Source organism: Salmo salar, chromosome ssa02 (genome assembly GCF_905237065.1).
Source record: "Salmo salar chromosome ssa02, Ssal_v3.1, whole genome shotgun sequence".
NCBI classification, from domain to species: domain Eukaryota; kingdom Metazoa; phylum Chordata; class Actinopteri; order Salmoniformes; family Salmonidae; genus Salmo; species Salmo salar.
Window position 1 is genome coordinate 35849577 of NC_059443.1, and position 26366 is coordinate 35875942.

The window sequence follows — 26366 nt, forward strand, 5'->3', positions numbered from 1 at the left end:
CGTCCCACCTAGCCCATAGAGGTTAATGTGCTTCTTCTTGAGCCACTCTTTTGTTGCCTTGGCCGTGTGTTTTGGGTCATTGTCATGCTGGAATACCCATCCACGACCCATTTTCAATGCCCATTCCAGCCTTGTGTAGGTCTACAATCCTGTCCCTGACATCCTTGGAGAGCTCTTTGGTCTTGGCCATGGTGGAAAGTTTGGAATCTGATTGATTGCTTCTGTGGACAGGTGTCTTTTTTACAGGTAACAAGCTGCGGTTAGGAGCACTCCCTTTAAGAGTGTGCTCCTAATCTCAGCTCGTTACCTGTATAAAAGACACCTGGGAGCCAGAAATCTTTCTGATTGAGAGGGGGTCAAATACTTATTTCCCTCATTAAAATGCAAATCAATTTATAACATTTCTGACATGCGTTTTTCTGGATTTTTTGTTGTTGTTATTCTCTCTCACTGTTCAAATAAACCTACCATTAAAATTATAGACTGATCCTTTCTTTGTCAGTGGACAAACGTACAAAATCAGCAGGGGATCAAATACTTTTTCCCCCCACTGTATGTGGCATGGGTCAAAATACATCATGGGACATTTACTCCTGGGCCCATTGTAATTGTTTATGTTTCTGGGAAAACTTGCACCATGTTTTCAGTCCAATGGCCGCTCATCTCCGTAACAATTACCCTGCCCTCTCTGCATCCTGTGCGCTCAATGCAACATGCATGTGATCTAATATTCCTGATCTACTGCCACTGGTTTGAGGGCACTGGAACCAGAGGACCATAATTAGTCTACTGTACAATAGAATGGAATGTTTCCTTTGCACAAAGAGTAGTTACAAAATCTATATGGTATAAAATGTTCTCTCCAAACATAAAAAACAATGTTGATCTGCGAACCGAAACGGACTATATGACTGACACTATTCACTCCAAAGACCAATCCTGAAATGGGTCTGATAGGGGCATAGTGGATGATGGTTCGCATTGACCCCAGCAGTCAAGGCTTCAGTGTCACAACCTCTGTGGCTCTTCTGTGGTTGTATGTTTACGCTCAGTTCACAACCAATTACAGAGGGACCCTTCTGCACACAATGCGCGATTGATATGCCTCTGGGCCATGTGAAGATGACTTAGTGGGTCAAATGGAGCCTGCAGACATGGCAGTGAATGAGAGAGAAACAGAGGGAAAGAGAGATGAGATAAGAGAGGGAAAGACAGAGGGAGCAAAAAAGAAAACTGAAAAAGAGAGGGGAACAAGAAAGAAAGATAGAGGGGGAGGGAGTAATGGAAAGAGACAGGGAACAAGAGAGAAGGAAATAGAGAGGGAATGATAGAAAGAGATAGAGAGGGAACAAGAGAGAGAGAGATGCACTGGTGAACACACATGAGGGGAACGTACAGAAAGTGGAAACAGACGGGCTAAAAATAAATCATCTGAAATATTTAACTTACTGACCCAGAAACAGCCTCACTGTAATCATATCTGTGCTCCAACAGAAGAGACTGCAATGGCACAGCCATGATATCATTTGGGCCAATGGAAACGGTAATGAAATGCCAGGAGTACGCGGCTCGTCGCAGGAGAACACACTAGAAAACCTACGCAAATGAACCACATAATGTCCGTGTATCGGGCATAATGTTGGCAGCGAACATCTGCATGACTGAGACCAGAGTACCACTGAGTAAAATGAAGACACTCACTCAGAACGTTTGATGCGGTAGTAATTTATCAATGAACTCATAACACTTTTCACAATGGTCCAGTTTTTAAACTCTCACGTGACCTTTCTCTGCAATGAACAGCAATAGGGTAATACCTTTTCAGATATCTCAATCAGATATGGAAAATACAACTTTTGCATGGCAATACTGAAAGAAAACATAAGAACAATAGTCCTTCTCCTTATGATAGAATGGTCAAATGAAAATAATTGAAATGTATTTGTTTATTTGGATCCAAGTTAGCTTTTTGCAGAAGCAGCAGCTACTCTTCCTGGGGTCCACAAGAAACACAGTGACTAGACAACCCTCGACAGACACGTATTGTGATGGTGAAGATATTGGAGAAGACCTGGTGATTGGCATGTACCTTTGTCCCTTTCTACCTCAATCTCCATGTCCATATTCAGCAGTGAGATTGGCCTATAACCCCAGCCCTGTTGCCATTACAATTTTAGAGTTCCAACTGAGCAGCGGAGATGCTGCACAACACCATCAATATTAATGTTCTGTGGCTAAACCGGCTTTGGAAGAACTTTCTCCCACATTAATATTGATGCTGTTGCCATATATTGGAGTTGGGCTCTCTTTAAGGATTTATAACAGGAACAGTGGAGGCGCACCCCTCGCGAGGGGCAATGCCATTTTGGATCCGTACCTCGATGATGCAGACTATTTCTCTCTGTTCGTAGCAATTTCCGTGGGAGAGGGGTGACTTCTGTGCACCCTTGATGAGATCTGAGGAGAGAGGGTTGCCTTGACGCAGATCCAATTCCCTTCTGATGCTGCATGGCCGGGATGATTGTTATGAGCTTTCCAGTTCAAGGGATCTGGGAATGCCAAATGGGTTTGTTGATTCTGGAATACGGGGTATTGCTTTTGGGACATCTTCACAAACAGTCCACTGTTTAGCCACACACACTGACTCCCATATCACATTCATTATTAGTTTCGAAGATGCATTGCTTTACATATCAAGTGTCAAGTGGGCTTACTTATGAAGCGTTCCAGGCCTGGATATTTTGTCATGCACTCTGTGATAAATTGACTTTGTAGAAAACCCAGTATAAATAAAACGGATGTGAATGACCTTGACATCGCTGCCTGACACAATCATTCTATCAAGACTTAATAAGGAATCCAGAAGCATTGGTCATCTTCTTGACTGTTAAATTTAGTGACAGAGACATTATCGGTCATGATTTTGGGGGTCTCCTTCTGAATCTTATGTCCCTACTAGGACTTTATGAATCCGTCTATTTCCATCATGGACAAACATTTCTTACTAGGCAACACAAATTGCTTATCATACACTACATGTCCAAAAGTGCTGTACACCTGCTCGTCGAACATCTCATTCCAAAATCATGGGCATTAATATGTAATTGGTCCCCCCTCTTCTGGGAAGACTTTCCTCTAGATGTTGGAACATTGCTGCAGGGACTTGCTTCCATTTAGCCGCAAGAGCATTTGTGAGGTCAGGCACTGATGTTGGGCGATTAGGCCTGGCTTAAAGTCGCCATTCCAATTCATCCCAAAGGTTCGATGGGGTTGAGGTCAGGGCTATGTGCAGACCAGTAAAGTTCTTTCACACCGATCTCGAAAAAACGTTCCTGTATGGACCTCGCTTTGTGCATGAGGGCATTGTCATGCTGAAACAGGAAAGGGCTTTCCCCAAACTGTTGCCACAAAGTTGGAAGCATAGAATCGTCTAGAATGACATTGTATGCTGTAGCATTAAGATTTCCCTTCACTGGAATTAAGGGTCCTAGCCTGAACCATGAAAAACAGCCCCCAGACCATTATTCCTCCACCAACCTTTACAGTTGGCACTATGCATTCAGGCAGGTAGCGTTCTCCTGTCATCCGCCAAACACAGATTCATTCGTCGGATTGCCAGATGGTGAAGTGTAATTCATCACTCCAGAGAACGCATTTCCACTGCTCCAGAGTCCAATGGTGGCAAGCTTTACACCACTCCAGCCGATGCTTCGCATTGCGCATGGTGATCTTAGACTTGTGTGCGGCTTTTTAGCCATGGAAACCCATTTCATGAAGCTCCCGACGAACAGTTCTTGTCCTGACATTGCTTCCAATGGCAGTATGGAACTCGGTAGTGAGTGTTGCAACCGAGGACAGACAATTTTTACATGATATGCGCTTCAGCACTCGGCGGTCCCGTTCTCTGAGCTTGTGTGGCCTGACACTTCACGGCTGAGCCGTTGTTACTCCTAGACATTTCCATTTCACAATAACAACACTTAAAGTTGACCGGGGCTGCTCTAGCAGGGCAGAAATTTGACGAACTGACTTGTTGGAAAGTTGGCATCCTATGACGGTGCCAATTTGAAAGTCACTGAGCTCTACGTTAAGACCATTCTACTGCCAATGTTTGTCTATGGAGATTGCATGACTGTGTGCTCGATTTTATACACCTGTCAGCAATGGGTGTGGCTGAAATAGCCGAATCCACTAATAGTGTATATTAAACATTTGAATTTGCATGGACTATATAGAACAAAACGTGTCAACAATGAAAACCATGTCTTGGCTCAGACTCCCAATGAACATGTTACTGACAAAACCCATATATCTCTGACATGGGTCGCCAAATACAGCTGTCCAGCTAACATCCCCCTCTCTCCATCCCCCTCTCTCTCTCCATCCCCCTCCCTCGTTCCATCCCTCTCTCTCTCCCTCCATCCCCCTCTCCCTCCCTTCAGCCCATCTAGCTTTTGCGTGCGAGCCAGTAAGTGGGACCTCTTAGGGGACAAAGAGTGACCTCAATTCAATCTGATGTCTCGCCTATCGATCTCCTCCGATGGCGGCCTGGGCTGCCGTATCCCCCGGAGACAGACAGCTTGGCCGTACTTGTATGACTGACGTTCACGTTTAATAACCTCTGGCCTGTTTATAAAGCACAACCACCCATCTCCCTCTACCATCCCCCTCCCCGAAATATAAGTTACACAGGCTGAATCAGAATACACCCCCCAATCCCCCAACCCTGTTTTACAGGTTTTCCTCATACGCATTACTCATCTGTGGAACCGTTTGCAAAATGTGAAGTGTTTGTCATAACAGGTTGAGGAGGTGTCTGGGTTAAATGCATGTGACTGGTGCCTGTGTGTGTCATCTCCAGAGGCACCTGCGTGTTTTAGGAGGCGATGGGACCTGAAACAATTACTGTCAGGCTACGGGTGACGTATCGGCAGGGTTATTGTATTTATCATCCCAACCTCTGACTTGAGCCTTGATTGGTGAGACCTAACCTCCTCTTACATGCATGCAGGTCTTTTGCAATGCTGTCCCAATATTGGTTTATTCAATGAAATACTTCTATGTTCACACATGGGGAAGTACTATACAACCTTGAATTTGGTGTTTGACTCCACCTAAAGATTCATATGTCTATGTAGTCATGTTTTGATGGTATGTGTAGGTGGAAATGTTCGCCGTAAAAAGGCAGGTGTGCAAAACGGAAGGCAAGAGTAATTATTCTCAAGCCATTCAAAGCAGCCATGTCAGGGTTTGATTTACCCTTACCCCCAGTAGTGTACACACACACACACACACGCAGTCACTCACACACACAGTTACTCACACACACACACACCTTTGGGCCACATGTGTTTTTTATATTCATACCAAGGGAGGGGGAAAAAAGTGTGCCTTCAAAATGGGGGTTGAGGGGTCATGGTGTTTGGCCAGGAGTGACAGCTCTGAAATGAAGGCATAAGTCATTCTCCTACTCACCACATGCACCATTCTGGGATAGGGTGAGAGGGGAGAGGAACAGAACAAGGCTATGAAGGGTAGGGGACTGGGGAGGGAGAAGGCTGTAAGGCAGTTGGTGGGAGGGAGGTGGGGTGTAAAGGGCACAAAGTTACAGTGTGGGGTAGTGGTGTGTGATGGGAGGAGAGGGCGGGGGGAGAATGACTGAATATAAAGCATGTCTTTAGGGAGGCGGAGGACCTGTGAGCTCTTCTCTCTTACCTTTATCAGGCTGACACAGAGCTGCCACTCCGAGTGAAGGACCACAGATGTTGTTTACACATACAGTACCCACCCACCAAGCCACTCTCTCTCTCTCTTATACACACACACACCACCTTGAACTGTGTGCACTTTCTCTCTCTCTCTCTCTCTTTTTCTCTCTATTTTTCTCCCTGACTCAAACACACACATACATCATTAAGTGAGAGGTCAGAGTGTTTGTTTACACTCTATCTCTCACACTAACAGCAGGGGAGTATCAACATTTGGGCTGCACCCTGCCGTGAGAGTTGGGGAGTCCCTCACTTTGTTTCTCACTGATTGGTTTAGAGTATTGATTTGTTTCATGTCTCTGTACCCCGTCATATCCGAACAGCTTGAGATAAACACACTGTCCACACTGAGCGACTACTACTCATGGCCAATGGACTGCACTACGTGGAATTACCCATATGACTTGAGCCATCTGTCATAAGCTCTGTCTAAAATGCCCACTTGGTGTATCTCCTGATTTCAGCCTGTTCTTTGGTAAGAGAATTTAGTTGTATTATGTTGTAGTCATAATGACAGAATATGCCATGGTGTTTGAAGTGAATAAACCTTTGATAGTATAGTTAAACATCAAATGTTAGTCATTGTTATGACTGATTATGACATCTGTAAGTCATGTGTTAAGAGCATTAGGCAATATGTTCATAGAGTAGGATGTTAGCTGGTTCGCATAGGGATCATAGCAACACAAGACAGAGAAATAACCGTGAACAACACATTTTTATTTCAATTAATGGATCCATTTTTCCAAACAAAAATAGAGAGAAAAAACATACTCTTATAGAAATATTCTGTGAACAAATTTATCAACAGACAGTCCTGCTCTCCAAGGTCCCAATGGCTTTCAAATCCCAATAATTGTCGCTGATACCCCAGTGCCACTTTAAAAAACAGACTGGTCGTCCAACAATCAATGTTGCCTTACAGCCCATCATCAATTGATGGTAACAAAAACACAATAATATCTATGCTAAATCACAGTAATGACCATTGTAACTTTAATTGAGGTTTGGAGGTTAGTAATACAATTTCCTAGTATGCTGCTTGAATGACAATTGAATTGAGGTGGCCTCATATGGAGGACATATTGCCTGTCATAACAGGTAACTTCAGATTATGGCACAGTCATAAAATAAATGCTCAGTGACAAAATCTTGTTCTAAGGCAAGTACAACTATAGTTTCAAATGCTTATTAGTTCAGGCTCCATAACAATTTTCATTTTTCACAAAAACATAAAATGTGATTGTGACATGAAACTAACAGGGATTAACTGGCATGTGTTATGTCATTCCTATGACAGCATTATGTAGATGTTATGAAGGGATACTTGTATGATATTCCGCTTTGAAACAGTGACGGAAGTACACTGACCATTACCAGTTAGTGGACCTGTAGTTTTAACCTCAAAATGGCGGCTGAGGAAGAATCTACCAGTGCTGTGTTTATGATGGGAGTGGGTCAAGTGTGGGTTCTGGATAGTTTCACATTGCAAGTGCCTATTTTTGTATATATATATATTTTGCAACTTCCCACACCCTCTGACATCTAAATACAAGTAAAAGGTCAAATTATAGACAAACCAAAAGGTGTTTTTGTCACCACTACCACAAAGATAATCCAAACAATTAATATCCATGTTCCACTTTGGTACAGGCTGTTGATAGGAGTTTTGCCCTGTGTGAGGCGTGATTCTCTGTTTCCTACTGATAGTGGCATGTCTGTCCTGTCTGTCCTGTCTCCCCAACCTGAACCTGAGCTAGTCCCAACTTACCCCTTAACGTGGATGTCTATGAGTCAATGACATACATATGGACACAATCATGAATTTCTCTCATTATAAACAGTGCTAATACACACTCACACACACACACAATAAATGTCTTCTGAAAATTCCAAGGAAATTTGGCATTTGTTTTTTAATGGCTTCTGGTTAATAAAAAAATTATTGGTTGATGAAGAACCTTTGGCCTGGCTCTCTCGGTCAAGCAGTTCTATCGGCAAAGGCCTTGCTCTAAATCGCCATACAGTGGAGAATCTTGGACACATCTCCTTTAGATGCAAGCACAGTGCCGACAATAGAGTGACTGCGTCGCCAGTAGCCGCCACCACGTCGAGTCCGAGACTGACAAAGTCGTCTTTAACGGCGTGAGTCCGACAGAGCTGCAGGAGAACGGCGCAAAAACCCTTCTGCCAGCCGGCCCGTCTAGTGTCACCTCTCAAATGTGGCAATGGCGAAGTAGGAGGGGCCATGGCAGCCACCTTGTCTCTCTATTGGCCGTGGTCCCCTGGAGAAGAGGCGTGTGAATGGCTGGATTGGTGAATGGGGTAGGGATGTGGTGAGGTGGTCAGTCTGCTTTTTGGCAGAACGGTGGTGGTCTTCCAGGGGATGGAGGGGGAGATAAACGGAGGGAGGGATTGAGGGACGGTCGATGAAGGATGGATTAAGAGCTGAATACGCGACGACTCGTCCTCCTCAGGGCCCGTTCTCATTGTAGTGGAGGGAGATGGGGCGGTCGCGCTGCACGGGCATGTAGGGCCAGTTGTAGCTGGAGCCGGAGAGGAGCATGTCGCGCAGCAGCGTCTCGATGGGCGTCTTGCCCACCAGGCGCACGAAGAAGAGCTGCTCGATGACGGGCGAAGAGACGATGCGGAGGGAGGGCAGCCGCAGGAGCAGGCGCCCGAAGCGGTTGGGCTGGCTGGGGTACTGGTTCCTCACATACTCCTCCAGGGCACACTGGGACTTCTCCTGGATGCTCTCCACGTGGGCCACATCCGACAGGCCCATGGCATCTGAGAAAGGGATAGGAAGGTTAGGCGTTGATGAGTTTCTGGTTCATTCTGGTTTTGATGAGTTGACCTCACACTGACATGCAATGTGAAATTGTGTCCAGCTACGTATATACATTAGAGCTGAAATGTCTGTATCCCTAAGTAAATATGTCATGCTCTCACACCTCCCCTAGCACCGGTCCCTGGTGTGAGTCTCACACCTCCCCTAGTACCAGTCCCTGGTGTGAGTCTCACACCTCCCCTAGCACCGGTCCCTGGTGTGAGTCTCACACCTCCCCTAGCACCGGTCCCTGGTGTGAGTCTCACACCTCCCCTAGCACCGGTCCCTGGTGTGAGTCTCACACCTCCCCTAGCACCGGTCCCTGGTGTGAGTCTCACACCTCCCCTAGCACCGGCCCCTGGTGTGAGTCTCACACCTCCCCTAGCACCGGCCCCTGGTGTGAGTCTCACACCTCCCCTAGCACCGGCCCCTGGTGTGAGTCTCACACCTCCCCTAGCACCGGCCCCTGGTGTGAGTCTCACACCTCCCCTAGCACCGGCCCCTGGTGTGAGTCTCACACCACACAGAGAGTGTGTCGACTGTGTGTGATACTTTTCACATCCTTCGAGCTCCGTGGTTATGGGGTCAGAGATGGGTGAACTCAAAACAAAGTCCCATTTAGTGTACTGCATGGTGCTGTGCTGTACTGCACGGCACTGTACTGCACGTTTAGTACTACTGTGCCAGTGTTTAGCTACATCGAACAGCGAGGGTAATTTTCTCCCAAGTGCTTTACTCTTGTGTGCAGCAGAAGCACTGGGCCAGGATTTTTTTTTACCCGCCACCCAGCATGCTAGTCCCTTTGTTACAGTACCCTTTTAGTCGGCCCCCTACACAAACTTGGTCCAGCTGAGCTTCAGTTCTGCGTAACAAAAGATTAATGTGCCTCATATTTTTGTTGCATCCTTTACAGGCACCTCCTCCCTTTGTCTGGCTCCCTGGGCACACACAGCCACACTCTGGGGATTAGGATGGTGGCGGTGGTAAGATGGCCGCTCTTTGATTTGGGGTGATGGGACTGGGATATAGGGTGGAATGTCTGAGGGCGGAGGTGAGAGGGGGTATTGAGATTTTGTCTGTCCTTGTTAGCTCATGCAGGCAGGTCTCGATGGGGGGCCTGGTCTACGAATGGTCTGTCTATCTCATTGTGTGTACATGCATGTGTGTGTGTATGCGTGTGTGTGTGTTGGCTGGAGTTGTGGGACGGATCACATGGATGCTCAAGGCTACAGGCGTTGTGTAGGTCAGGGCCTGGGCTGTGGCGAATCCCCCTTGTCGCTGCAACCCACCATGAATAATTCAAGCACGGTGGTGGGGGCAGGGGTGAGAGGGCTGGGATTTGGAGAGGAGGAAAGGGGAGGGGCTGCCTGACTGGTTTCAATAATAGATGGAAGCGTGAAGGAGAAGACGGTGATGAAATAAATGAGAAGAGCAAAGGGGTTCTTCAGCCATCCAAATGGAAGAGTGCGAGCCAGAACTTGGTACATGCAAAGTGATTCTGACAAGCTGTGCAATGGAGACGAGGAAAAGGGCGATCGACAGGAAACAAAAAGCAAGACCTCAGAGTTGGGTTCTCTCACACTCATACCCCCTGGGTCATAAACAATGAATCCTCAACACATCCCCAATCCCAGATCTGACAGCATTCTGGGTGGCGTAGAATAACCATAATTATCGACTGTGCCTCATACAATGGCAAAAGTGGTGTATCAAAGCAATAAGCAAACTATTGTTTTTATATTGCTATTTCACCAATATTTACGCTTCTTTAGCTCATATAAGTAGTCCATCCATGATAATATTGATATGGTATCCATACATTATTGATACATTGTTTACAAAGACCTTGTTAACCATTTGGTTGTTAACCACATGCTCTACTGCAGACTCTATACGTCTGCTAACGTATCTGGAGTGACCACTATGACCTGAATGTGTAGTTCTGCACAGAATACAACACAAACTATCCTACAGATAGACATAAACAAAGACATATAGAAACAGAAACCACTAAAGTCAACGCCACTCACCGGAGGTGAAGAGCACGATGGATTTGAGGCAGGAGTACTCAGCCGTGTCCACCTGCAGAACCTTCAGTTTCTCCACCTGCTCCTGGAACACCCGGATGTGGTCCATAAATGCCACCACGCGCTCCGCAGACATGGGCGATGCGTGCAGGCCGGCCGCCGCCAGCAGGGGCGCCACGTGCAGCGGCATGGAGCACTGGGCCGCGTTCAGCACAAACAGCTCACTCCATGACATGCGCAGGAGCGCCACCTAGGGCATGGGAGGAATGATGGTAGAATTGGTTAGTTCAGAGTGGACAGAGGGTGGTTCTGGGAAACAAGGATAATAGTGTTTATCTTCCTTATGCAGATGATTGACTATGGCAAGTGTTAGTGATATGCTCAAACTTAAAGGCTGCTGAACCCACAATTGAACCTTTACATGACATACCAATTGCAGACATAGACATATTTGTTCTGGGCAATATCTGTGTTGAGCATCTACAGCTCATTCATAAGGGACTACCCAAATAAATTGACCACACCACATCTCTAAGCATTCATAATTTCTATTTTCTAGTCAGGCATAAAAAAAGATTATAGTCAGGCATAAAAAAAAGATCTAGTCAGGCATAGTTTCTAGTCAGGAATCAGGGTGGTCGTCCTCACCTGGTCCATGAGCTGCAGGTCAGGGAAGAAGGGGATGTTCTTGGCCCACTCCACAGCGCTGAAGAGCAGCCGTGCGGCCAGCTCGCAGATGTTCTCGATGCCCATCAGGTTGTTTCCCTGCATGCACTGGGACCCGTAGCGGGACGTGGGATAAGGCTCGGCGCGCAGCAGCAAAGAGATGAATCCTGATAGGTAGGGCTGCCCGTTGTAAGGGTCGCTGCCATTGGTCAGGTACTGACCCGGGCTGGACTGGGAGTTGGACATGCGGCCTCTCTGGACAGCTGAGGGCGAGAGAAAGAAAGAAAGGGTTAAGAAAATAAGGAGATAAAGCATTTGAATTTTATGAGCAAAATACATTTTCCCTCTTTTGACATTTCATAAGCGAATACTCAAGTGCTAGAAGCTAATTGTTTGGCATGGAGCTAACTTGGTTAGACTACTGCATTTTTCATTCATTCATGTGGCTGTACTCTATCCACCTATCCTAAGAGGCTTTATTTCAATCCAGGCTGGCACAGTTACAGTAACATTTAGGACCTGAAGCTTCTCTGCATTCACATTGTCATGACTGCATCCAACACTAACTGCCTTGATTTAGTAGGCTGCAATTACCACTGTGTCATAAAGCAGCATCTCGAGGCACTCAGACGAGTCTGCTCTTTCTCAATGGGAATATATTGGGCCAAATCACACTGGGGCTAGCAGCTAAAAGCCATGTCTGGGGAGAGGAGGAAGGAGGGTGGAGGTTGGAGGTGGGGGGTGCAAAATGTGGAGAAACGGGGGGAAATTTCTGCGGCTCTAAATGTGTCGGCACTCTGTCTCCTGACCGGCAGACCCCGGTCAGGAGACCGAGTTGCCATTATCAGTGAGTAATGGTAACCAGCAGCCAGTAAAGACACTATGGTTCTTCACACCTCTCTCCCCCCCCCCCCACTGCCAAATGGCTCAGCCGAAGGGGAAGGGGGCACGCAGAGGCTAAGCACACTTCCCCACCCCCGCCGAGCTAAGAAGCGGCGGCTCAAAGCCCATTTGGAAAACACCTGTTCAGTCATCCCCGCTGTCTGACTAATAACTCCCTCTAAAGTTACTGAACGAGGGAGAGAGAGAAGGAGAGAGAGAGTACGAGGGAGGGAGGGAGGGAGGGAGGGAGGGAGGGAGGGAGGGAGGGAGGGAGGGAGGGAGGGAGGGAGGGAGGGAGGGAGGGAGGGAGGGCAGGCTAGGGTTTGGAAAATACTTTGAAACTCAGCATCACCTGTCCTTCAACACAACAGCTGTGAAAATTGAATACACTACAGTGTACCAAAGAGGACAGGTCAAATCACTCAAGAACATAGTAAGTCAATAGATACGTCCATAGAATTTCAAGACTGTTGAATGATTAGAAAAACGTGTGAGTTTGTGACCAAAAAATACTGGTCTCCCTTGAACACAAACAGCTCCTGTCCCAGGGTGTCACGTCCTGACCAGTAAAGGGGTTATTTGTTCTTATAGTTTGGTCAGGACGTGGCAGGGGGTATTTGTTTTATGTGGTTCAGGGTGTGTTTGTGTATGTGTTCATGTAGAGGGGGTATTTGTTTTATGTGGTTCAGGGTGTGTTTGTGTATGTGTTCATGTAGAGGGGGTATTTGGTTTATATGGTTCGGGGGTGGTTGTGTATGTACAGGGGTATTTGATTTATTAGTCCAGGGTTTTGGTTATTGTTCTATGTTAGTTTATTTCTATGTTCAGTCTAGTCGTTTGTATTTCTATGTTTAGCTAATTGGTGTTGGGGCCTTCAGTTGGAGGCAGCTGTCTATCGTTGCCTCTGATTGAAGGTCCTATAAATAGGAATGCGTTTGTCATGGGATTTTGTAGGAGATTGTTTCTTGTTTTGCGGTTTGCCTGACGAGACTGTCCAGTTCGTTTGGTTTTTTGTATACGTTGTTTGTGTTTTTCCTTCTTCACTAATAAAAAGAAGATGAGTATACATTTTCCCGCTGCGTTTTGGTCTACACCCTACGACACCTGTGACACAGGGAAAGAATGTTGCCTCACTTTGCAAACGACAACGTAGCGTACAGAGACAGCATTGCACAATGGGCCGTACCATGTCACTCACAAAAAAGAAAACTCCTGGTCGTACCCAAACCTGAACTTTTTCTAGAGCATGGTTGTCCTTCATTAGAGGTTAGTATGTTATAACTATCTGAATTAAAATAATAATAATCAATGCATCATAATGATTAATGCCGTAATCCACCAGATGCCAAATCCACCCCATCCACTCGTCTTCTGAAAAGCCTCTTTGAGGAGGTTGTGTGTGAGTGCATGAGTGCTTGAGTCGAAATGACGCATGAAAAGCATCTCTATGTGAATGAACAGGGGAAACGAATGAGACAGGGAGAGAAGGGCATAGACAGGGTAAAAGGGAGAGGGAGAAAGATAGTGAGTGGCATGAGAGAGAGTGAGGATGTAGAGACAGATTTGAATGGCTGCCATAATCGATTTCCCGATTTCTAATTGGTCGGCGGTGGCTTAGTGTGATTGGAAAGACCAAAACCCCTATCTCTTGACAGTAGAGGTACTGGCAAACAGTGGGACCAAACAACTAAAGAGCCTAAAACCCCAAACAGAAAGACCATTGCACTACATATTTTTTATTTTATTTGACCTTTATTTAACTAGGCAAGTCAGTTAAGAACACATTCTTATTTACAATGACGGCCTAACCTCATGGTACATAAATAAGGCAGAGGGGAGAAAAGGGCACTAAACAGGTATCATGGGTGATTTCAGTCGTGACTTTTAAAAAACACCACCACAGTGAGTCACAGAGAGTGTGTGGCCGTGGAGTTAAGCATGCCTCATCCCTCTAAGGCTGTCCTTATTTGGACCTTTAGTCACTGTGCTAGAAGTACAAGACAGTTGAGCAAACTATTGTAGATAAATACAGTTAAGGACTATCTGCTACTGTAAAAGGTCATAGTCAGGGGCTATGTACTAGAAGCATGACAGATTTGGCACAGCCTCATTGTCAACTGAGATAAGTGGTATAATGGTTTTCGTGTAGTCCCTTAAAAGTCTGCTAACAAAAAACACAAGATACTGTAACATTCAAACACAGATACACAAAAAAATTGCTTATTTTGGATAGTAAAGCAGTGTGTATTGTGTAAGGCCGCTCAGAGAGGAGTGTCTGATGAGTGTGCGATGTGACATTCATGTGTTATTCCTGTGCTTCTCACAGACTCCTTTAGCTTGGGTTGAACTCTGAACTCTTGGGTCACTGCTCTCACTCTGCATGCAAGGGTTACAGTGACGCACCAATCCCCCAGCAAAAAGTCAAACCATTTACCCTTAGTCAACTACAAATTAACAGAGGAAAGGGGGCCAAGGCTGTGAGAAAGACGTGGAGAGAAGGAGAGGAAGAAAGGGTGAGAGGAAAGGAGAGGAAAAAAATAGGTTGAGAATGAAGATCAAGGTAAGTGTAAGAGTAGAGAATTGAGAAATGGAGGGATGAAGTGAAATAAACCAGTGGTTCCCAAACTGTGGGGCGCGCCACCAAAGGGTCGGAAGGGGTGGTCCCGCCCACAAAAATACAAAAATAAAGGAACTCAGTCAGGCTTTAAACGTACTCTTGAAAGTTGTAATAGTAGAATGCACAAGGTGCAATTCCCGAAATTGGGTAGTGCATCATCAGTTCCTCTTGTCATGTCAGTCACTGCATACCTTAGAGACCTATATATATATATATATATATATATATATATATATATATATATATATATATATCACATGAATACACATTAGACATGACAAAATGCGTAGAATTGCAGGAAATAAGCTTTAAACCTGCAAAATTCTCTCCACCAGCAAGAGGGGTGTGAACAGTTTGTGTCATGAACAGTGCTTGTGCCCATAGAAATAGATGTGGCGTGGGTGCCCCATAGTGAAAAAGTGAAAAGTTTGGGAACCCCTGAAAGAGACAATGGGATCAAGGAAGAGGGAGGGAGGGAGACAGAGTGAAGTATGACATTGTATGGAAAGGGAGAGGGAACGGGTAAAGAGACAGGGAAAAAGAGAGATTCAGACAGACGGAGATGGAGAGAGCTTCCCGGTGAGGATGCTCAGATGCATTAGCTGCAAACGTAGCCCCTTTAATATCCACCCAGTCACGTTGGCGCTGCTTTGATGAAGCAGGTATGAATTAATAACAGAAATGCAGCCTGCACGGAGGAGTGCTCTGTCTTTCTATCCATCTCTCTACTCACTCATATCCATTTCTACAATGGAAGAGATCACACAACAAGCTATGCTATACAAGCGATTCAATGATTTTCATTACATTGAGTTAAAAACTCAATGGCTGTATCTCAAGAAAATTGGTGTAAAAAAAACAACACGATACTTCAAAATGTTACAATGGATATTGATAACGCTGGACTTACTGTAAAGGCTAGCCTTTCATATTGTGGCAATAGGCTAACCTGGCTATTGTACAGACAACAGAGAAAATGAGAGACTCAACAGAGAAATATGACAATATGACATGCAATGTATCGTGAACTGGAGTCTATTCACCTTGAGGTGTCAAACGAAGCCCATCTCTGCAGAGTGAGCTCTATTCCTTCACACACATCCCCCCACCCCCCCCTCCTCTAAAACATTAAATCCTAGCCTTGGGGATATCAGAATGGGAAACGACTAGTGCCTCAGCTCTATGGTCTCTTCGTGGCCTATCACTTCAATGGAGGCTGCTTTCTGACAGTAAATCATGGCAAGGCCTCTGTCAATATGGAAGCCATGGTGCTGGAACCTCACAGCCAGCTTGGACTTAAAGAGACCTATTCTAACATGTCAATAAACTATGACAGTATTGTAATAGGGAAATGTTGTGGTGGGCCAGAGTTTAAGGGTCAAACTAGTCCCGGTTTGTGATTTCCTGCTCATACAAACTGGACAACGTGTATGGATTAGTCAATAAAGGCAGTCAGTTAGCAAGCCGTGGTACTTACTCAATAGAGTCAACCTCACATTTGGACCTTGAACATGTCCATTATTAATGTTTACTTTCTGGTTCCCGTTGACCTACAGTATATCCGTCTCTGGGTTTGGTCGGTGTGAACCAAGGGTCACCAGCTGTAGCAGCGAGTCTCGACAAGAGTGATGAGTTTCATAATCCTATGTATGAGTAACTGAATATCAATATACAGGACTTTCCCTGTGTTATTTACCATTGAAGTACACACACTAGGAGTCACAATTAAGATAATCTGTCTTTGAATGTTCTGTCTATGAACAATCTAGAGCAGGGTTCTCCAACAGGTCGATAGCGAGCTACCAGTAGCTCACAGCCCACCTATGAGTAACTCGCCAAACAATTCTGAAAGTACATCCAATTTTCACGTATTCCACGGCAAACTGTCATAAACAAATCTCAGAAGTATCAGACACCACAAGCTCCCAGCTACTATTTATTGATATTATCCCACCCCTAGTTAGCCACTATTGGCTTAAAAAGCCAAACCTAACACCATCTGCCAATAAATGTCCAGCAATATTGCCCCTGTCTGTCTGTGTGGTGCGTGCTTTTGTCACTCCGTGTGTAGCCAGTTGATGTGATAACCGTCTTGTGGGTTGACAGAAATACTTTCTCCCAATCCTTCTCAATTAAATATTAACTGCAAAGTAGGCATACCTGGCAGAAGTATACTATAAGTATATCATTTGTATCTATTATTTGAAAACTTTGCCATGAAATGAGCATTAGCAGTACAGAACCATCACTAGACCAGCACATTAGATGGCACAATCCTCACTTGCTAGATGTGCAATTAAAGGGCCAGATGCACAACTAAAGGGGAATAACACACACAAAAAAGAATTTGCTAGTTTCATTTCTAGACCTACAAAAAGGGTCTTCTGATTTAATTTGAGCTTTAACATGGACTCAGAACATCCAATTTTATTGTTTCTCTATGAATAATTGCAATTTTGAGAGTGAAAAAATCTGCAAATCTAAAACCAGGAAAAATAAAACTAAGAAAGTTGGGAACATCTAAAACAGAATTGTGAAGAAAAATTCTATAGGACCCTGCTTGTTTATTAACCATTATTTTAGCAGGTATATTGACAGAAAACATAGCTAGAAAAAATGAGTAGCTCGTGACACGTTTAATTTTTTAAAAGTAGCTCCCATACTAGAAAAGGTTGGAGACTCCTGATCTAGAGTGTGTACTCTAGTGGACAGTGTACTTGTCCATGCCAATCTCTGGGTGCATGTCGCTATGTGAGTTGGTATCTGTGACCATGTCACTATGTGTGGTAGCTGGTAGGGAATGTATTGTATGCATGAGAAGGCTGCTAGTTGTGAATGTAAAATTGTCAATGTGTCAAGTATACCGTGTGTTCTTCGAACGTGTGAATTTGACAAACATCACAGTCTATATTGGCCTTTTTTGTTCTCACTAAGGTCAGAGGAACACATACGGAACATTCCGACAGCATAACATGATATGCACTTCACTCCCAACTAGCCCAAGGAACTGTCAGCCAGTTGCACAGGTTCACTGTCTCTCTCTTCCTCACTACTTCCTTATCCCTTAAACCAGTGTTCTACTCTAAGCAGGAATGTAATTGAGAAACATGGAGAGTAGAGATGCCAGAGGTGCCAAACAGGTAGAGCAGTGAAGAGATAAACATGACCTTTTACATGACTGTTTAGTATAAATCAACCTTTAACACGAGATATTCGATATCTATGTGGGCTGAAATAGAGTGACCTCTGTCAAGTTACACACTAAGGGTCACCCTAAAGATCAACTGAACTGTCCAAATAACACTCCTGAATTAGCCAGCGAATGTGACACATCTTAAATAATGCAGATGTGTGTGCAGTACATTTTGGAGCAAGTTACAGCATAGATAGGATCAATTACTCATTTTTTGTACCTTACTAAAACGTTGCCATGTTTTACAGAATTTTGCCACTAGGGAGTGGTGCATTTTTGGAGAGGGAGGGGAGATGCGGGTTTGTTTTTATATGCTTTGTTGCTGATATTCTGCTATATTTGTTTATTTTCACTGGCAGAGGCCTCCTACATACACCATCAATACGTTACTTTTATGCATGTTACCAACAGTAGAAGGGCGTGGGTAAAATCCCTGGGGAAGCCAGGAAAAATACCATATTACAACCTACTGTATGTGTTGTGATAATTACATTGTTTGCTGTATAACCTGTTAGTTCATATGCCTTGACACCGTGATATATAGGCCAAAGGCTGAAACAATAAGAAGACACAGTGGTAGAATAAATTCAACCACACCATTGTTTCATCACAAAACCAGAGAGCAACCCCTGTCCAGTAAAGTCCACAAAGCATTTTGCATGTAACAAACAGTTACATGACCTACAGCATGGTCAAGCAGTTAATGTTTCTGACATTTTTGGACCACTAAACAACTATTGATTTAGAACCACTGAGAGTTACCTCAAGTCACAAAGAAAACAGGAGCTGCCTCCACTATTTCAGCACCATTTTAACTTCAACATTTCAACATCATCAAATCAACTATGTTAGTCTAATACAGCGACAACTAAAACAAACAAAAAACGATTTAGTCCAATCATCAAGCTAAATATGATGTGGCTGTCCATGGTTTATTTCTCTGTGTGTGTGTGTGTGTGTGTGTGTGTGTGTGTGTGTGTGTGTGTGTGTGTGTGTGTGTGTGTGTGTGTGTGTGTGTGTGTGTGTGTGTAGAAAAAGTAGAAAAAACATGCTGATTAACCCTACTTGTTGAGAAAGGCCAATGCCATCCTCCTCTCTTTCATGATGACGAAACGGTCTTTCACTCTGTCATACAGTACATGCTTTTATTTATTGTTGTCCTATGCTACCTGGCTAAAATGTTTGCTCACTAATCTAACTTCCTTTCATGGGCAACATTAGCTAGTTACATTAGCCTTCTAAATCTAGCTACATATTGAACTTAGGCCAGAGGCCCAATGTATGACTTAATGGTTGGATCAGAATCGCCGTTATAATTATTGCCAGTACCAAAGAGTTAAGTAAAACCAGAAGTCCAAATCCCTATCTCCATCCATGTCTAATTTAGGAAAGGGACAATTTTAGCTAGCTAGCCATCGGATGACAACAACACAACAACGCAAATATTCAAGTTGTTTCTGTCAATGACGTATGCTCTCAATTCAATTTGATAGGAGTGACGCCAAATCCAAGCTGCTGACCCTTAACACTTTTGTACTTTTGGTGCACCTGGACCATTCACAGTTGAGCTCACTCAGCTTTGCTCAATGCTGATTGGCTATTATTTGATACTTTTTTATCAATGTATGGAAGCAAATGTAAGGAAGCATGCGAAACTGTGTCCTATTCCGAAAGACTGCAAAGAACCCATTACTCCTGCCAATAGTCGACCAATTAGTCTACTCCCTACACTCAGTAAGATATTGGAGGGTATTGTGAGTATTACATGGAAAATAATGATCTGATTACAGCCAATCAGCATGCTTATCGCAAAAACCATTCCACTACCACTGCATTGGTTGACGTGACTGACCAGTGGCTCAATGCTATGGATATTGGCAAATTTGTGGGTGTACTATTTTTAGATTTCAGTGCAGCATTTGATTTATTGGATCATGAAATAATTTTGACAAAATTAATGCATTATGGTTTTATGGAGGTAGCATTGAATTGGGTACAGTCATATCTAACTGACAGGAAACACTCCACCTATATCAATGGTTCATTTTCTTCCGCTCATGTGTTAAACTGTGGAATACCGCAGGGCAGCTGCCTTGGGCCACTTGTTTATTTAATATATACCAACGACCTTCCCTATGCCTTAGCTGAAACTCAAGCTACTATATTTGCAGATGATACTACAATTTATGCAGCAAGACAATCGGTTCAACAGGTACAGCAAGCTTTACAAGGAGATTTGGAGAATATCAGGGAGTGGGTTTGCCAGAACAAGCTTGTTTTAAACACCAAGAAAACCAAAGTTCCACTAGGAAAAGGCCAAAACAGCATGGGATACAATTAAGTATGGGAGGAGTACAAATTGAAGAAGTGGCAGAAATCAAACTATTGGGAGTGCAGCTAGACAACTGTTTATCCTGGTCGTCTCAAATAACTAATCTATGTAAAAAAAAAATATTAAAACAGCATGCATAATCAGAAGGAAAGCTAAATATTTACCAGGAAAAATTCTTAAGCAAATAACACAAGCATTAATTGAGAGTCAGGTGAACTACTGTTCTGTGGTCTGGGGAAATGCATCATCAAGTGAAGTTAGGAGGCTGCAGACTGCACAGAACAAAGCAGCAAGGATTGTTTTACGGTGGAGATATGGTTCTTCTGTTGCAGTCATGCGCAATGTTCTTGGTTGGTCATCAATCAACAAGATAATTGAAAAAAACATGCTTATTTTATTTCATAATATACATCATTTAAAACGGCCAAGTTCTATTCACAACGGTAATCAGTTGGTAATAGACAGACATTCCGTAAATACTAGGAATAGATTGTCCACCATCTAATCGTTATCCAGACAGAAAAGAGAAATAGGCAAAAGAACATTTCGATTTAGAGCAATTAAGAAATGTAATAAATTAACTGAGCAAACGAGAAACCTTTCAATATATAAATTTAAACATTTTTAAACGATTTAAATATAATACACAGAAATGTTGTGGGATTACAGTAGATGAAGAATCAATATTTTTTAGATTGAGTATTTATTGGTTCATTATGTTAGTATATTATGTATGTTTGTAATAGTGTGTTATATGTGAAAACGTGTTCGTATATAAATTGTATTTTAATGTTTAAGGACTCTTGGAAGATTAGTCCAAATGGGGACTAAAAGAGATTCAAATAAAATAAATAAATCAATGGAGGCCAAATGCTCGCTGGCTTCCCTTGCATTCAATGCTACGAGCGGCAACAATGTCATACTCTTTAAATCAGACAGCATCAGATACATGGCCTACCCATACAGAGACAGAGGGGCAGTTCATATAAGGTAATCAGTCAGTTGAAATAAATGAATTAGACCCTAATCTATGGATTTCACATGACTGGGCAGGGGCGCCGCCATGGGTGGGCCTGGGAGGGCATCGGCCCACCCACAGGGGAGCCAGGCCCTGCCAATCAGACTCAGTTTTTCCCCACAAAAGGGCTTTATTACAGACAGGAATACTCCTCAGTTTCATCAGCTGCCCAGGTGGCTGGTCTCAGATGATCCCTTAGGTGAAGAAGCCAGATGTGGAGGCCCTGGGCTGGCGTGGTTACACGTGGTCTGCGGTTGTAAAGCCGGTTGGACGTACAGCCAAATTCTCTAAAACAACGTTGGAGACGCCGTATAGTAGAGAAATTAATATTAAATTCTCTGGCAACAGCTCTGGTGGACATTCCTGCAGTCAGCATGCCAATTACACACTCCTTCAAAACGTGTTGTGTGACAAAACGGCACATTTTAGAGTGGCCTTTTATTGTCCCCAGCACAAGGTACACCTGTATAACGATCGTGCTGTTTAATCAGCTTCTTGATATGCCACACCTGTCAGGTAGATGGATTATCTTGACAATAGGGGATTTGCTCATTAACATGGATGTAAACCATTTTGTGCCATTTTGTTTGAGAAATAAGCTTTTTGTGCATATGGAAAATTTCTGGGATATTTTATCTCAGCTCATGAAACACTTTACATGTTGCATTTATATTTTTGTTCAGTATATATTTTTTTCTTGGTGAATTTTCTGGGGCCGCCTGACTTCCCTTGGCAGCCATGAATACACACCACTGGTTACCAATGCATGTGTCGAGAATAGCATGACATTTAGATGATTATTTTGTGCATGGCTTGCATAACACAAGTAGGCAATACCTTGTAGTGGTTTCTTTATATTTGGGGAAATTAAAGATATTTCTGATGACTGTTATAGAAGTGACAGTCCTCTGCTTTAACCCAAGAGAAAACACATGTTTTTGAATAACTATTACAAAGTTAATTATTGATAGTTTCAACAATCAATTTGAGATGATTTCAAATCCATATTCAGGGCAGGAATGTACATTTGTGTATTTCCAAAATGTTCCAAAATTCACACGGATTATAACTCAGAAAGCCCAATGGCCTCCTCTGTCAGCCGACCCAGGTGCATTATGTAGAAGAAACATGACTTATGTATGACCTCTGGGGAAGACGAAAAGTAGCTTTGGGTGTGTAGTCTTACTGCTTTCTCGCTGCTACCAGTAAGCCTTTAATGGGATTGCAATGCTGCATTTAAATGTATACAATTGGTGCTTTTATTATTAATTATCCCCACCATTAGGCTACCTCTGAACTTTTCAGGGCAAATAGTTAGCAGGACTTTATCTTAGGCCCTATTGCTGAGTTACAAACATATATGTAGACTATTTCACACCAAATTATGCCTGTAATATTTTGTTAATTATAAACTGACTAAAAAGATAATTTGATTTTCTTTCAGGGTTTGAAAATTATTGGTAGGCCTAAAGAAACAAATTTGTTTTAAATATGTTTTATTTACTACCTCACAAAGGTTGCCGTTTAAAAGCATTGCTAACACTTGGTTGTAGTACAACACAACTCTGCATAACATTTCAATTATAATTATTGATTGAATGTCAATTAGAAAATGAGGCATATACAAAATAGTTATGCCTAGGCCTGCATTAACCAGTCATCATCTTCAATTTAAAACCAAAGGCACTGACACTTACGAGGACATGTCTTAAGGCCTATAATCCACGGTGAGGATGAGTCTGTTTTGCGTATGACAGACCTGTACCAATTTAATCAACACTTGAAAGAATTTAGATTTTTGAATCGTGTTTTTGCTGAATATTATTCTAGACCATGTAATAGTAACATGGCAAATCAAATCCCTTTTAAAATGTTATCTGCAGTAGTTAATATATAATGTAGCCAAATAATAGTCTGATAACATATTGAGCGTGTTTATGTAGATGAAAGGTCAACAGACTGCGCTGCGTCAGGAGATTTCCTCGGGTTCATTCAGTCAGAAAGGGGCATGGATGACTAAATTTACCCTGCAGTACTTTACATGAACTGTGTACAGTGTACACACTAGCACACTAACGAGATCCCTTGAATGATAATTTTAGGCGATAGGACGGGTATTTCCACCTAAAATGTATTGTATAGTTCATTATGACAGAGGCTACTGTATTCAAGACCTCGTTTGTAATAGGCCTGCCTGCTTGATACACTCACACACTGGAAGTTAAACACAGCGTGCTTCCTGCACAGAGCGCACGTCTTCTGTTGACTACTGTTTGTGTCACTATTTGCACTGTTTATGGTCATATCATAGGAACCTTTTGGAGTATCCACAACAGCTTGCGTGGCCAGGTTTAGCAAGAATTTCAGTATATAATTTGCGATAAAATCTATTACAATAAACTAACAAGGTTGACTCCAGAGTAGGCTACACTGCACAGCGATGCACATGTATTTATGATTAGAGAAATGTAGTATTGTTGGTGGGTAACGCATAAAACACAGAGTCCATCGACGTCCAGCATGGAGACACGCATGTGCAAAGCTTTTGTGAGGATTTCAAGTGTCTGGTTTGCGTGTTGTAATTAACACAACTCGTCTGATTGAACATGACGCAGTAAGGTCCAAGCTGACTGATTAAAAGTGAAACGCAGTGCTTTGCGAACACGTTGCCACTGTTCATCTTTCGCACTAATTGACCCGTTCTTAATCATGCACAATACAATACATGTAGCGGGGCCTCTTGTGGCGGATAGGGTGTAGAGGAGCAAACACCAGAATTAATTGGGGAGACAAAGGGAGCCCTTTTCCGAGAGGAGAAAAATAATTGCATACTATGGACTGAATAGGAAATACAAGGGTAGACGATCTGAAACAACAAACATTGCGTTACAGCAGACTGCAAATGCCTTTTAGGGGAACTATGACTGATAGAAACAGGAAAGCTTTAAGACACGGATATCCATCGTTAAAGCACTAACGTTATATGGTTTCAACTTTACGCACCGATATTCTTGACATCAAACGTCCGCCAAAACCCAATTTGATATTTTTATTAATTTACATTACATTTGCATAAAGGCTACAGTCTTCACCGAATCTCAAATCATGTCTTACCTTCTCTTCTCATGCCGACTTTGAGGCACTTCTTCAGTCGGCAGTACTGGCACTGGTTCCGATGATGTTGGTCGATGGGACAGTCGCGGTTCCCCCGGCATGTGTAACTGAGGTTCCGTCGCACAGAACGCTTGAAGAAGCTTTTACAGCCCTCGCAGGTGAATTGGCCGTAATGCTTGCCACTGGACTTATCCCCGCACACCATGCAGTCCACGTTGGGAATCTTGTCCCCGGAAAGTGCATCGTTCCCCGGGGTGGAACCAGAGGGGGTTCCCGGTGTCCCGCCAGGCTCCTGACTGCAAATCTGGAGCTGGGACCCGGGATCCGCCGAAATGTTCTCTTGCCACTGGTTTACTACCATTGCCATGCTATCCTAAAATAATTTGGTTAAACAACAGATACGAGTCCAACTCCGTAGCGCGGGGAGGAGATAAGAATCCGTTCTGACGTCTTGGGAAAACAAGGCAGGGCGAAAAGGCGCTTCCCACTTCCTCCAAAAAGTATTTAATATATTATCAAATAGATTTTCTCTAGTTAATCAAATGTCTCTGTCGTAAACGTATCTTCTGTAAACTTCTATCAAAGTTTACGAAGACAGCACGGTATCAACATGACTATTGCGTAAGAATGGAGGCTACTGCCAGTGTTCTGCTCTGCGCAGAAATCCATAAACACGCTCTCTCAAAAACGTTGAGTGTATTTGAAAAGTCGACTAACAACACAGCATGTACAGAATGGAGAAATGTTCGTTAAAGTGTCATTTTCATGAATATCGACTGCCTCGAATCTTATTCTGCTTATTATTCGAACTGAACTAAATCAAAATATTCTCTCAATCACAAAAACACAATACTGACCATAGTTCTACGCAATTATGTGATCGAAGTTGTCTTGTGAACTCATACGGACGTGCAATCCCAAAATAAAAGTTACTTTCGTTCCTCTAATGTTGTGCGGCACGATGAGGTCTGAATAGAAATGTCGATAAACCATGGATGGAGTGCTCTGTGGTAGATGCAGTATGTTTACAAGCAGATATCTTTGCCAAGCATGTACTTCACCCGTCGGCTGTCTGTCCCATCTCTGAGAATCATAGTTAGAATTTGGTGAAAGTGACACCAAACAGCCGTGCTTGTAGCCCCCCCATATAAGGCCAAAACTACCATATAAGGCATGACCCCTCCTCTCATTGAGAACGGTTTTACGCATGTGCGGGCAGATTCAATTGGCCAGAGGAGAATAAAGCAGTAAGGCACTCTCCAATTGGCGCAGCCGCCGATTAGCTATACAGTATGGTCTGGTTGATAGAGTGGCTGTGTTATTACTGTATAGCAGAGTGTAGCTGTATACACATATCAACGTATCATAGATCTTGATTTTTTTTTATATAATAACACAAAACTGTTAGGCCTCAGTCAATGGGTAAAATGCCTTTATCAAAGTAATAGGCCTATGTCAAATACGTCCCCAAACATCAGTCTTTATAAACCTTTCCACTCTAATTTAGCTTTTACTTTCATTGTTTATTTGATGGCTATTGAACTCAATCATACCCACTTTAATTCACTTTTTTTGAAAAATGTTTTAATTACTTGTATATCCTACTGATACCACAATGCACTCTTTCTGAATGTTTAATGTTAAGCCCTCGTGCTGAAAGCTATACAGTTTTCACAGTAAGATTATCGATTGTGCCAAACCAAGGTGACAAACTTCTCGCCAAGACACACATATGGAGTGTTCATTTTGTCAGTTTGTTGAGCAGCTAAACTTGCCATCTGGATATCAATGCACAAAAGGCCATAGCAGTAATTAACGATGGCTACTGTGTTTTTCTCTAATGGGGTTTTCAAGCTGAAAACAACAGGGACCTCATTATTTTTCCAGACAGGTCCTGATCTGTCATTTGAGGAGTAATA

The 26366-nt window shown here is 43.3% G+C and overlaps 1 protein-coding gene across 1 annotated transcript; it reads right to left on the bottom strand.

The window, feature by feature from the left end:
- Positions 1 to 6467: 6467 nt before the first annotated feature.
- Positions 6468 to 25565, bottom strand: LOC100380645 (nuclear receptor subfamily 2 group F member 5). The gene is made up of 4 exons (XM_014164140.2): positions 24448 to 25565; positions 11274 to 11554; positions 10629 to 10875; positions 6468 to 8558 (listed from the first exon to the last, which is right to left on the bottom strand). Exons 1-4 carry the CDS (start codon positions 24812 to 24814, stop codon positions 8242 to 8244), a joined length of 1212 nt encoding a protein of 403 aa, XP_014019615.1. The 5' UTR covers positions 24815 to 25565; the 3' UTR covers positions 6468 to 8241.
- Positions 25566 to 26366: the final 801 nt, after the last annotated feature.